Source organism: Tursiops truncatus, chromosome 13, assembly GCF_011762595.2.
Source record: "Tursiops truncatus isolate mTurTru1 chromosome 13, mTurTru1.mat.Y, whole genome shotgun sequence".
In the NCBI taxonomy this organism is placed as follows: Eukaryota; Metazoa; Chordata; class Mammalia; order Artiodactyla; family Delphinidae; genus Tursiops; species Tursiops truncatus.
In genome coordinates, this window is record NC_047046.1 from 51,050,567 (window position 1) to 51,064,826 (window position 14,260).

General features: G+C 45.8%; 2 protein-coding genes across 9 annotated transcripts in view; one reads left to right on the top strand and one right to left on the bottom strand.

Moving 5' to 3' along the window:
• Positions 1 to 12,848, top strand: part of FHOD3 (formin homology 2 domain containing 3) — a 493,863-nt gene extending 481,015 nt beyond the window's left edge. For all 8 annotated transcript variants that reach the window (XM_073790663.1, XM_073790659.1, XM_073790662.1 and 5 more), the window contains one exon: positions 8,407 to 12,848. In XM_073790663.1, coding sequence (XP_073646764.1) covers positions 8,407 to 8,421 — 15 coding nt within the window. In that variant the 3' untranslated portion in view covers positions 8,422 to 12,848. The remainder of the gene's footprint in view (positions 1 to 8,406) is intronic.
• The window catches only part of TPGS2 (tubulin polyglutamylase complex subunit 2), a 77,757-nt gene continuing 64,696 nt past the window's right edge, over positions 1,200 to 14,260 (bottom strand). Inside the window, exon 5 of the mRNA XM_073790672.1 lies at positions 1,200 to 1,293. Coding sequence (XP_073646773.1) covers positions 1,250 to 1,293 — 44 coding nt within the window. The 3' untranslated portion in view covers positions 1,200 to 1,249. The remainder of the gene's footprint in view (positions 1,294 to 14,260) is intronic.

The window sequence follows — 14,260 nt, forward strand, 5'->3', positions numbered from 1 at the left end:
CGATGTGAAGTGTTGGGCTGGGGCCTCACCCTGAAACGATGCTGCGTTTGATTTGATTGTGTAATGGTGGCCATGTGGCAAGTGGATAAACGAATAACCAGCATATTTGGGCTATACCTCATTTGGCTAAAGACAATAATAGTCCAGCTATTGTAAGAAACCAAACAGAATCCAGCTCATAACCTAGAAATGTATGACCTGCAAGCCCCTCAAGAATCCTCTGAGATGCTTAAAACATCTGCTTTTGTGTTTGATGCTGGTGGCTAGGCCTACATCCACCAAATGTCCTGCTTAAAGCCTGAAATATGCAGCCAGTTGGGACGCACCGAGGGCACCGTAATGGACTCGCAGGTTCCCAGGCTCTGCCCCTTCTGTTGTTTTCCCAGCTGGTGCCATCGGGGTCTCATTAAGTAAAATGTTGCGAATTGTCCAGTTGATTTCTAGCCTGTGAAATGTCAACACAACACGCCTCATATGCTTCCCCAGATTCTGGCCACGGCTCTCGAGTCGGCTGGTGGAGATGGCCAAGGAGAGCGTTCTCCAAGCTCTTTGTTTTCTTCTTATTTGGGTTTCTTTTTTCATCATACTGGGGCAAGTCCTTTGTCCCGGGGCTACTTGTTCTCTTAGGCCTCCCGGATGTTGGTCTTCCCTAGAAAACCCTGAAGCTGACGGGCATCTGAGATCTCCTTCCCACTGTGATTCTGCAGGACGGGCCTGGGGCCTGGGGAAGAAAAGGACCCCTTGTGTTCTTTTCTGTGGGACCCAACTTCGGAAGAGGGTCCCTGCCCAGCTGGCTGTCTGCATGGAGCCATTACCCTGGACTATCACAGAGCAGAGCAGGGATTAGGGACTCATAGTTGGCCTTTTTCTCTTTCCTGCTAGAGAGGCTGAATGCCCCCTCTCCTGTTGAGTTTCTCTTCAAGGGGAGTCTGGGCCCCACCTGTGACGTGACCATGCAGTTTTGGGCTCAGGGCTATATTTCTTTAAAAATGCAATCACTTCGATGTGACCTACAAATAATCTAACAGTGTCTTAGCGACATAAGAACAGTTTCTCAATGGGAAGGGCCAGAAGCCTGATTCTAGGGGCTGCTAGGAAAGGAACACTGAACTCTGACTTGACTTCAGGCGCTCATCTCACCCCATCTCTTATGAGGCTTCGACAGTCCTCTTGAAAGGCATGTGACATATTCACGTTGATTCGATATAACTAAAATCTTATTTTACAGAATATTGAGGGTGTTGCCATGCTATCTGTTAAGTAGGATTCCGTGGAGAAGGAGAACGAACGAATCTGAAAAAAAAAATATTGAATCTGTTTTAGGGAAAATGGGAGATATGCCTCACAAAATATTAGCTTGATCCCTGGAACTGATCAGCACTCAGCTTAGTTTAGTTGTCTCTAATTTTCCAAAGTGGTATTTGAAAATGTTCAGGAATTTTCCCACTAATCCCATTAAGAAAAATTTCCCTGCATGTTATTTACATAGTTCTTCCCTACTTAAAAATTTTATATTCTTTTATAGGGACAATGGAATGGGCCAGAGACTTTAAAACGGATGCTCTTAGAATACAGTAAAATAAGATGTTAGTGGAAAGGACCAAAGTTTCTCAATCAAATTTTTGTCTTCTCAACATCATTACTATTTACTCAGTGCCTCATTATTCTTCGAGCTCATTAAAGCTGGACTGATTCCTCCTCTAAAGACAGCTAAGGGCAGCCACCCTTGTGTACAGGACACATGACAGGAGGATAAATAGAATAAGTCCAAGAGAGAATCAAAATCTTTTCCCTAAACCCAGGTGGAGAGTCACTGCATTTTAGAGGAACAACGTAAGGCTTCGGGACTACAGTGACCAGAGGGGATGGAGCTGACAGCGGCTCTAAGATTCACTGGGGCTGACTTTAAACCTATGGTGGGTGTCAAGCCCTTGTCACTAGAAAAGGAAGATGGGGAAGTAAGGAAGGCATTTGCAGCCTGGGTCTGCATTGGGAAGGTCTTGGAGGCCGGGCTGGATGGGCACAGGAAAGGGACTGTGAAGGGGTTTGAGTCTGTGGACAGGTGAGAGAAATGAGGCCCAGATCAGAGCAGGTGCTATCAGAACAGACTCCAAGTCACCTGGAGACAGGTCCTAAACAAGGGTGTACGGGCCTTGTACCCAAGCCCAAGGGGGTGGAAGCAGCCCCCTGCTCTAGAGCAGGGTCAGGCTGGTAGCCAGGACTCTGATGTGGAAAGAAGCTTAGGTAGAAGCTTTGGGGTTAGACAGGTGGTGCCGGAAGAGCTTGGAAGGGTCTCACTGCCCTGAATGGCTCTCTGGTTGTTGTATTTTCGGACAAATCTCCCTTCCAAATTGGGAACTAGCACTTTGAAAAAGGAGGCTGGCTGTGTGTCCTCCACTGTGTCTGTCTGTATGCCAGGCACCCTTTTTCCCCAGAGTGGAAGTTCAAGAGGAGGAGGGAGGATCAGTAAACAAGAGGAACCTGAGAATTTGCCTTTCCTGCGTAAGAGCAAAGTAGAGGGTTCTAGGAAGGGTGCTTTGGAAAGTGCCAAGCACCTTACTGGCAGGGGGTTACAGTAGTTCATTGCCTTTGCTGCCAAGTTCAGATGGAATCCAGTTCCATGCTTGGGAATTTGCACAGTCATACAGCCGAGGAGACTGTTCCCGTATAAATGGCTTGGCCTCACTGAGCCTCAGTCTTCTTTGATACAGTGAAGGCGGTCGTGCCAGCCTCCCGGGATGGTTTTGAGGGTTAAGCGGGGCACCTATGACGGGTTCTCAGCACCCTCCTTCCCTTCACACTTCTGTCCAAGGGTCCCAAACATGGTAGGAATGTGAAGCTGCCTGCAAGCGTTTAGGAGCTGCCAGGGAAGTCACCCATGAGCCTGTGCACAGAAACCACACCTGCCCCCTTATCACTTTGCTCCCGTCACCCTCCTGGCTCCTCGTCCACCATTGTCCACCTCACTTGGCCTGCTGTAAATGTAGACCAGACCCATCTTCCCCTCTCTTTTTACCCCCAGGACACTGGTGCAATGGCTTGCCCCTGTGCACGGAAGCCTGGATTGTTAGCAATGTATGTGTCTAGTATTGTTGTGACATCCCAGTAAGCACTAAACAGCTAGACTTCATCTGGAAAGGGGGAAGGCAGTTCTGTCCTGCCCAGGACTTGCAATAATGCTGAGAACTCTGAGCTCAGAAAGCAATGGAGAGAACTGTTTCATTTCTTTCCACCCAGGCCAGATTCCATCCTCTCCCTGTCCTCCCCAACAACGTGACTCATAAGAAGCAGTCTGCTTTTGCATTCCAACTGATTGCTTTCTGTTCAGTGCTTACCTAGGAACCAAAGAGATTATTGAGGAGCACTGGGTGTGAACGTAGCCACAGGTGTAGGAGGGAAGTGGGGTAGGGGCACTGCGCAGCCAAGACCGTGGCCGGACCAGTGGCTGTAGAAAGCGCCTGATACCATAATATTGCCGAGAGCCATCTCAGCATGAGTGAACTTAGTTCCGGGTTAGGCAGAATTCGGAGACTTCAGCCCTATCACCACAAAGGCCGTTGCCTTCATGAGCGGCCCCCTTTCCCCGCATCTCACTCAGATGGCAGTGTTCTAAGTCAGGGATCTGAATCTCCTGGGGAGGTTAGAATGCACTGTCGGGGCCTCTCCCAGGGACCTTGGGTCTTTGTGCCCAGGCTGAGTCTAAGAAGTCGAGTTTAAATCAACCAGGTCTGGGAACCTTGGCTTCTTGTCATTATTATTCCACGTTTTATTTTCTTAGCTTTTGATTTTGAAAGAATTTTAGACTTAACAAAAACGTCACAAAAATAGCACAGAGCGTTGCCTTACATCCTTCACCCAGCTTCCCGTCATGTTAACACCCTGCACACGGTCGGACAATGCATCAGAAAATTAACTCAGCTGCAGGCTTGACTCAGGTTTCAGCATTTTCCCCCTAATGCCCTCTTTCTGTTCCACGATCCCACCCAGGGTCCCACGTTGCATTGTCGTCCTGTCTCCTTAGTCTCCTCTGATCTGTGGAGGACATTTCATGACCTTGACACTTTTGAAAAGTACCAGTCAGTGAGTTAGTTTGTAGAATGCTGTCAATTTGGGAAACCTCTTCTTTTAATGGATGGGATTTTATGACGGAGGGTGGAAGTAAGAAAAATAACCCAAATGGTTAAATAATTGACGTTGACCAAAAAAACAAAAAAACCCAAACCCATGAAAATCCCATAGAATATCTAACATCGAATCACTAAGAATGATACACCTTAAAACGATTCCCAGTATTTAAGTCCAAAGAGGCAGGACTGGGCCTGCCGTTTTTCTCCAGTCGCAAACAGGTCCCTCCAGGAACAAGGGCTGCACAAATCGACAAGCAGCATTTGAATACCAGTGGGGCCAGTTACCTCCCAATCCCAAGAAGCAAACATCTTCAAGTTCTGATATGAGCCCCTGTCATCCTAGACACAGTGCTCTTAGTATACTCGATAGAACAATTTTTAGGATCTTCGGGATTACAAAACAAAACAAAACAAAACACACACACACAACTTATTTCCAAATTGCTTGACATTATGTGCAAAAAATGAAAAAAAAAAAAAACAACCCTGTCAGTGATCCAAAGGTGAAAGAGCACACATGTGGGTTTCCGTCACATGGAAGTAAAACTCGGTCCATTTGCCATCAACATGAAAGACTGTCAGAACATGTGCTGCCAGGCGCGTCAGGGCACAGTTGTTTCCAGGGTGGGCTCTGATTCAAACGTCCTGGCCCCAATCCTTCTCTTCCCCTTACTGTGTACGTAGGGGCCAGAGACTCGATCTCTCTATGCCGCTGCTGCTCGTTCCCTGGGGAGATGAGCACAGTCCCCATCTCATAGGGTTTCCACAGATACAGGGTGAGAGAATCCATGGTAGTGCTCAGGAAATGGCAGCCACCACTGCCATTATTCTCAGATGCACATCAGCAAAGAGTTGCCTGGGAGCACTTTGTAGGATCAAAACATTTTTTTTCAATTCAAGGGAGGGGGGAAAGTAAGAGAAAACGAACTTATGATTCTTCCGTGAGCCCCAGACCCCCCTGTGCTGCGTGTTGACAGCAGAGGCACCTCTGTGTCAGACCCCGCTGCTGACATCGTGAGAGCCGTCCCAAGCGCCTGGGGCATCGAGTGGCTGCTGGTGCCGGCAAAGTGCCCCATGCCATCTATGGAAGGAGCGCGAGGCAGACAGGGATAAACATTTCCAGGGCCTGTTCTCTGTTAAGCAGCTGCGGGGCGGGGAGGCTGTCACATGTGACAGGCTGGCGAGCAGCTCTGCTGCAGCCAGGGCATTCAAGTGGGAAGCGGGAAGGGGGAGCAGTGGAGAGGGGCCCGGACGTTATCTTATCAGACGTCAGCCAGCCCTCCCCCCTGCACCCCTCCCCCCTGCCCCCCGCCTGCCAGCATTTGAGAAGTGCTAGTTGAGAATTCCCTATCTGATGGAAGGCTTGTTCCTGTTGTGCATGTTCCATATCCTGCCAGCTCCTGCGTGTTGGTCCTCTCATTCTCATATGTCCTCAGCCCTTTTTTGCTTTCTGGAAACTTTCTGCGTGAGAGCCAACTCCTGTGCGGACAGGGTCTGCTGCCCTGCGCCCTTCCCCTCACTCCGTGTTCCTGTCAGCTCCCGGCCTCCTTGGTGGGACACTTGGCTCAAGGTGGAGGCTCATGTAACGTCTATTGAATGAATGAGTTAACTGACGAGCAGGTAGATGGACAGACACCGTAACAGGCCCTTTGCATGCAGGACTGGAATCAGGGTACAAAACTGATTTCAACTGATTACCTTCATTTCATACCTTCTTTCAAGAGTCTTTAACAAGGGAAGGGTTCAAATTCTTAAGGTCCTTTTCAGGGTTAATGTATTTCTGGGAGAATTTATCTGAATTGTCGTGAAGGCCCACAGAAAGTAGGGCTCCATAAACGGGGCCGATTTTTCTATGAATACCTGCCTTTCAGGGACACATCTGGCAAGCAAAGGGACCTTCACTTATACTGGCTTTTCCCCACAGCAGAGGAAAGCCCAGGCTGGAGTGGGCAGGAGGGTCCTCAGGGGTCTCGTGCATCAAAGCTGCGAGTAGACCGTGAGGCTGAGGGCAGCAAGGCTGGTGCAGCACCATTAACCTTTGTTCTGTTCTCTGAGCTGGTCCCAGACAGGCTGGCCCGATGCCCATATCTATTAGCAGGTTATTGCCTGTTCCGTAAGGTGCCAGGGTCCTCACTCAAGTATTTACATGAACTGAACCCTATAGTTCTAGGGCTAAAGCAGACATGTGAACAGAACTGTAAGAGGCATCTTTCAATGCCGTCAGTTCGTGGAGTCTTCTGTGGTCATTTGGCCACGTGTGTATACCTCAAGGCACAAAGGTGTGGTTCCTAGCCCGTGCCACCTCCTGCTGCTAAGGAAACGTAAGATGCCCTCCTAGTGCAGCATGGACTTATTCAGGCAGAATTTTGGATCTTGGATAAGAGGTCTCAGCAGTCCTTGTCAAGGATGAGAAATATTTCATCTTGTTTTCTGCCATTAAAGTTATTATCTTTCTTTAACAAACACTTGAAGGAGTGTTTAAAGAACATAAAGGGTATTACAAACTAGTATTTTTATTGCCGCCCCATAGAACGAATTCCATTACTCAGTTAAATGCAGTCTGCCTCCAGCCAAGGCTCTGGAGCCAAACATTTTGTCTGGATGAGTTAAATACTCAGTCTGGAGCCCAAGGGGTCCGGGGTTGCGGGAGGGTTAGCCAGTGTAGGAGCAGCTGCGGACGGGTGGCTCTAGGGCCCTGAGCTGGGCTTGAAAATACAGCAACGTGCGGTGGCATGATCTGAGGGTACCCCTCACCACAGAGCTTTGTGCATCTATAAACCCATGCTTAATGTCTGTGAATCTTCCCTAAGTGTGTCCATTCTTTGAGTTAAAGTGCTGAGCGCACAATAGGTTCTCCATGAAGTATTTGTTGACTGACAGACTGATGGATCGGGTGTTGGCTCCCAATCAGAGTGCTGACTCCTGGGAGAGAAGAAAGTATTTATTAGTAGATATTAGCCGCTGTTTATTCTACCAGAGGCCTAGCTCTTTCCGATTCTTTGTCCGTGGGCTACGTGGGCTTTTGCCCAGGGGAGGCGTCGATTTGGGCGTTGCTGCAGACACACGAGGTGGGACCCTCACCTCTGGGGAGGCCTCGGAGGACACAGGCCCTCTTGTCATAGAGGGGGCATGGGGAATTAGGTCTGGCAAGGAAGGTGGGAAAACACTAAGGGTGAGCTTTACTTTCTCCACATTCTGGTCAAGGGCCTTCCCTGAGGATCTCAGGGACTCCAGCTGACTGAGGATTTATGGTAGATGGTAGATCTGTAACACATCTCTTCTGAAAATAGAATACCCAAAACTCTGTATGACTTCCATACAGAGTAGGCCAAATACAATTTATCAACTAAGGAAAATGTAATTAGGAACCTTTCAAATGAAAGGACCAGTCTTGGAAGGGGCAGCTGCCTCATCGTGCAGCCTTATTCAGCCTTTATTTTGACATCGAAATTGATCAACACTAAACAATGGAAAACCCATAATGTCAGGCTAAACATAAGCCAATTCTAAGTCAGTTAAATATGAGTGTGCCTCCAGCTGCCAGTTGTAAACCTCAGGGCGGGGAGGTCACTGGTCCTCCTTGAGCCTTGTGTGTTTCACAGAGAACATCCCCCAAATCCACTCAGAAGTTTGGCAGTTTGCTCCTTGGCATCCAGTCTACGAGGAGTCACTGGTTATTCTCTGTAGAGGCCCTTTGATGAGTTGAGACTAAGACCCTGATGCTCGTGGAGAGCTCATCCTGACAGCTACCCCTTGCGCCGGGTTCCGTTAATGCCTTGCTGCGGGGCCTCTACAGAGGTATGTCCCTGCAGATTTGCGGGATTATTTTACCTAATTTGCATCACTGGAATTTGCATTTTCCTATGCTCAGTAATTCCTTTTCCAGCTCTGATACGCTCCTTATGCTGGGAAAGGCTGAGCTCTCAACATGCCACCTGCATTTTGTAGTTTGCACCATTTCTCAGACACCTCATGAGGGTGGGCCTCTCCTCCCCACCCCCTCCTCTTACGAGGTCCCCTATCTGCCTGACTTTCCAGGTCAGTGCCTGTGTCATCTTCAGGTCAGTCCCTGGCAGCCCCTAGATTTTCCCTGCCCTGGTGGCCAGCCAGCCAGGGCACTTCAGCAGGAGTAGGACGGGACCAAGTGTCCGTGAGCGCTGTGACTCCTCTGGGAGTCCTTCGGGGGAAGGAGGCCTGTGGCCTGACTGCCACGTGCCTGGTTGCTAACACCGCCTTCTCTTCTTGTCCCTTCGCCTCTGGTCTGCCGGCGCCGCTGCAGTGCGGAGGACCCTGAAGAGCGGCCTGACTCCGGAAGAAGCCAGAGCCCTGGGCCTGGTGGGCACCTCAGAGCTGCAGCTGTGACCCCCTGGTGCCCTAAGGTGTGTGCCCGTGCAGAGTGCAAGCTCCTGCTGGAAGGAACCCCTCCGGTGGGAGGTGAGGAGACTCTGACACCCAAAGGTTCTGAAAGGGGTGCCCATGCCTAGGTGTCACCGACTGACTTGCGTAGCCCGCTGTGCACTGACATGGATCTTGGAGTCCCCTTCACAGACTTTCTTCATCATGTCAGCTGTGTTTCTCTTGTTTCCTTGACACCTGGCTTAGTAGTTCCAAAGCGTGACACCTTTTCTGTGCAAGGAACAGCCCTTTTAAGGAGCAAATCACTTCTGTCACAGTTACTATGGTCATGAGGCAGTTTGATTAGGTTCACAGACTGGGTCTCTCCATAACACCAGAATATCCAGACGTAAACTCCGAAATTGTACACAAAAGAAAACACAGGTTGTCTACCAGTTGTGGATTTTAGATGTACTAAATGTTTATACAAATTCAGAAATGTACACCATGTTTCAAATACTAAATAAATAGAGTTTAATGCCATAACTGGAAATTTTCATTCTCCTGGTGCAGGACTTTAAACGGCTCCATAGGCTAGCCCCCTTCTGAATTAGCCTTTTCTCGGGTTCATCAGAAGGACCGTGGCTCGGAATGGCCTCCAGGCCCTTTGGGTTTCCTTTTTTTTTTGTTGTTAATTGAGTGAGAAGCACTGACATGTGCTCTTTGTAACTCCAGATTAATTAGGCATCAATCTTCGTGGCAGTACAAGTTAGCAATAACCTCACGTGTATTGCCTTACCCGTGTGCTTTGTTTTTGCTCCTTCGTGATGTAGAAACAAAAATTAGAGTAGCATTTTAAAAATCTGAACTGTTCTGCAACTCATTCACTTGCTTGTTATGTAAAAATTCATTTTCTCAAAAAAATTTACCAAGTCACCAAAACAAAATGAAAATTTAAAGCTTTGCCTGCAGAGAACTTCAGAAGTGTTGTCCTTGGCACTCAAGTGTAGGTCATCAGCAGCTCAGGTGTCCAGAGGGCAAGGCGCAGTGAGGAGCTCTCAGCAACCGCAGAGCCACGCTGAGGGGCTTGATGCCCAGGTGGTGGCCAAGCCCTCCACAGAGACCCTCAGCCCAGGGTCACATGGCTCCCTGTGAAGAAACTCTGCCTCTGAAAATAGGGAAGGGTCAACAATTGCAGCAGGTATTCAATGGGGGCGGTGCCAAAATATCATCAGGTCACCAATTCTATCTGTGCCTTTTAAAAAATTAATTAATTAATTAATTTTTTGGCTGCGTTGGGTCTTCGTTGCTGCACGCGGGCTTTCTCTAGTTGCAGCGAGTGGGGGCTGCTATTCGTTGCGGTGCGCGGGTTTCTTATTGTGGTGGCTTCTCTTGTTGTGGAGCACGGGCTCTAGGCATGCGGACTTCAGTAGTTGTGGCACTCAGGCTCAGTAGTTGTGGCTCGTGGGCTCTAGAGCGCAGGCTCAGTAGTTGTGGCACACGGGCTTAGTTGCTCCGTGGCATGTGCGATCTTCCCGGACCAGGTCTCGAACCTGTGTGCCCTGCATTGGCAGGCAGATTCTTAACCACCATGCCACCAGGGAAGTCCCCTGTGCCTCACTTTCAAAACCTCTGTGACCGTGCATTCCTGAATCTGGGCAAATGTGATTTAGAGACAGGATGCAGTCCTATAGTCTAAAGAGCTGAAGATAATATATTCACCCCACAGGCTTCTGTGACTGTCCCCCCCCCCCCATCTTCTGCATCTCCACTATCAGGGAGACAGGGAGCTCTTTCAAGCGGGCATTTGTCAAATAATACATGATGCATGTGAGCCCCCCAGTGTGGAACCTACAAGAGTTAGGTCTGTATATTCCAGACAATTGAGTTTATTTAATCACTTTATTGAAAAGGGTGCATAGAGTATCAATGTTTATTTCCTTATGGTTCTAAATAACGTATAATATTCTGCATGTGGTTTAGTAGTTTATGAGAGCCTCGACACTGAATATTAACGTGGAATATCTGTATCACTGGGGATTGTGATGGGCAAGCAGAAGGAAGACGCATTTTTTTTTTTCACCATTTAGTGAACAAATACTTTGATGCCCTTCCGGGGGCCCCTGGTGTTCTGCTGAGAGTTACTGCTTTAGAATAAAAGGTCACATTTGGAAGGAAGTGACTGAATAAATCTAATGTTAATTTTATTTTAGGGATTAAAAAATTCTTAGAGGGAGTAAGCTAGGTCAACTAATTTCTTGGTTACAGCTAGGTAAAGCGTGTCTCTTTTTATTGGGAATTGGTTTAGTAGTTTTTAGTGAATCTGAAGGATTTTTTTCTATTGCTCACTTCCTCTCTCCTTGTCGCCACTCATTCTGGCTGCCTCTATTAGTGTTTTTAATTCAAGAGGTTAAATTTCTCTAAAAGACTTTTGAGAAGCATTAAAGTGAATGATACTTCACACTTGTGAGATGCTGTTGCTAATTGTGCTGGTCACCACCATATATATTCTTGTGTCTATTTCTTAATCTGGGTTGAAATTACAAAACTGCTGGTAAAGAAAGGCAAATACTTTAAAGATGCCTGGGTTTTGGTTTCTTTGGAGTCTTAAGGTTTTTACTTTCTATTTAAAAAATAACACTGAGGGATTTGGGGATGGAGGGGAGGGTGCACAAAGATATACCATGCTTATGGATTGGAAGAATACTGTTAAAACAACTATACTACTCACGGCAATCTACAGATTCATTGCAATCCCTATCAAAATACCAATGGCATTTTTCACAGCAGTAAAACAAATAATTCTAAAATTTGTATGGAAACACAAAAGACACTGAATAGCTAAAACAATCATGAGAAAGAAGAACAAAGTTGGAAGTATCACACGCCCTGATTTCAAACTATACTGCAAAGCTACAGTCATCAAAACAGTATGGTACTGGCACAAAAACAGACACATAGATCAATGGAACAGAAAAGAGAGCCCAGAAATGCCACACTTACATTGTCATAATTAATCTACAACAAAGGAGGCATGAATATACAATGGGGAAAATATAGCATTTTAAATTAATAGTGTTGGGAAAATTGGACAGCTACATGCAAAATAATCAACCTGGACTACTCTCACACCATGCACAAAAATAAATTCAAAATGGATTAAAGATTTAAATGTAAGACCTGAAACCATAAAACTTCTAGAAGAAAACAGGCAGTATGGTCTTTGACTTTTTTTTTTTTTTTTTTTTTTTTTTTTTGTGCTCAGGCAAGGGAAACAGAATAAACAAATGGGACTACATCAAACTAAAAAGCTTTTGCACAGGGAGAGAAACTATGAACAAAATGAAAAGACCACCTACTGAGTGTGGGAAGACATTTGCAAACAATATACCTGATAAGTGGTTAATATCCAAAATATCCAAAGAGCTCCTGCAGCTCAACATAAAAAAAAGAAAAAAAACCTGATTAAAAAATGGGCAGAGGGGACCTCCATGGTTGTCCAGTGGCTAGGACTCCATGCTTCCAATGCAGGGGGTGCAGGTTCGATCCCTGGTTGGGGAGCTAAGATCCCACAAGCTGCATGGCATGGCCAAAAATAAATAAATAACAGTTTAAAAAAAGGGGCAGAGGACCCGAATAGACATTTTTCCAAAGAAGACATACAAATGGTCAATAGGCACCTGAAAAGATGCTCAACATCACTAATCATCAGACAAGTGCAAATCAAAACTACAATGAGATATCATCTCATACCTGTCAGGATAACTATTAAAAAAAAGACAACAGGGGCTTCCCTGGTGGCGCAGTGGTTGAGAGTCCTCCTGCCGATGCAGGGGACACGGGTTAGTGTCCCGGTCTGGGAAGATCCCACATGCCGCAGAGAGGCTGGGCCTGTGAGCCATGACCGCTGAGCCTGCGCGTCGTCCGGAGCCTGTGCTCCGCAACGGGAGAGGCCACGACAGTGAGAGGGCCGCATACCGCAAAAAAAAAAAAAAAAAAAGAAGATATACCCTAAAAAAGACAACAAATAAGTATTGGGGAGAATGTGGAGAAAAGGGAAACCTTGTTGCTGGGAATGTAAATTGATGTAGCCACTATGGAAAACAGTATATAGGGTCCTCAAAAAATTAGAAGTAGAACTACCATATGATCTAGCAACTCCACTTCTGGGTATTTATCTGAAGAAAACAAAAACACTAATTAGAAAAGATATATGCACCCCTATGTTTATTGCAGCATTACTTACGATAGCTAAAAATATAGAAGCAACCTAAGTTCCCATCAATAGATGAATGAATAAAGAAGATGTGGTATATATATATATATATATATATATATATATATATATATATATATATATATATATATATTTATTTATTCACACACACACACACAATAGAATGTTACTCAGCCATAAAAAAAGAATGAAATCTTGCCAATTGTGACAACATGGATGGACCTAGAGGGTATTATGCTAAGTGAAATAAGTTAGACAGAATGACAAATACCATATGATTTTACTTTAATGTGAAATCTATACATGAAAACAAATGAACAAACAAAACAGAAACAGACTCATAGATACAGAGAACAAACAGGTGTTTGCCAGAGGGGAAGGAGTTGGGGGAAGGAGTTGGGGGAAGGTGAGGGAAATTAAGAGGTACAAACTTCCAGTTATAAAATAAATGAGTCACAGGTATGAAATATACAGTGTGGGGAATATAGTCAATAATCACATAATATTTTTGTATGGTGACAGATGGTAACTAGACTTGTGATCATTTTGAAATGTATAGAAATATTGAATCACTGTGTTGTACACTAGGAAAAAACTAACATGGTGTTATAGGCCAATTATACTTCAAAACAAACTCTTAGAAAAAGAGATCAGATCTGTGGTTACCAGAGGCAGCAGGTGGGGGGAGGAGGAATTGGATGAAGGCAGTCAAAAGGTACAAGCTTCCAGATAAGGTAAATAAGTCCTAGGGATGTAACGTACATGATAAATATAATTAACACTGCTATATATTATATATGAAGTTGTTAAGAGAGTAAATCCTACGAATTCTTATCACAAGAAAAAAATACTTTTTTTCTGTTTCTTTAATTTTGCATCTATATGAGAGGATGGATGTTCACTAAACTTACTGTGTAATCATTTCATGATGTATGTAAGTCAAATCATTAGGCTGTATACTTTAAACATACACAGGGCTATATGTCAATTATATCTAAATAAAACTGGAAGAAAATAAAGATATTCCACAGAGGATTGGCGCAGCACATTAAAGGTATGGCATTAAATCCACCACGAGGTAAGTAGGACACCTTCTGTTCCTCTGTGAGAGGCAGGCTTTCTTGGACTGCGATAGGTCACTGCAGTACTTGGACTATTCAGTTGGCCTAGCTAAGCAGAGGCCTTGGCTATTGCTCTTTCAGAAAACAGACCAGAAGTCTCATTTTCCTTCAGAGAGACTCTGCCTAGAAATGCTTTTTAACCCTGTGCTGCTTTCTGGGAGGGGGGTTCCACAGGGTGACAGCCAGACACTTCTGGGCACGGCAGTGGGCTAGGAGACAGAAGCAGTCACCCCTTCCAAAAAACATTTGAATTGACTACCCAATGGAAAAATTATATTTTTGTAAACCCCAAGTTTCAAATAAGAATCTAAAATGTTGCTATACAGAAAGAGATGGATGCCTGGGCAAGCTTTTGTAGCTGTTCTATCCAGCCTCAGAAAAAAATGGTGTCCTTGATGGTATGCTGATTTAGGTCATTTTGACTGGAGCTCAGCACACAG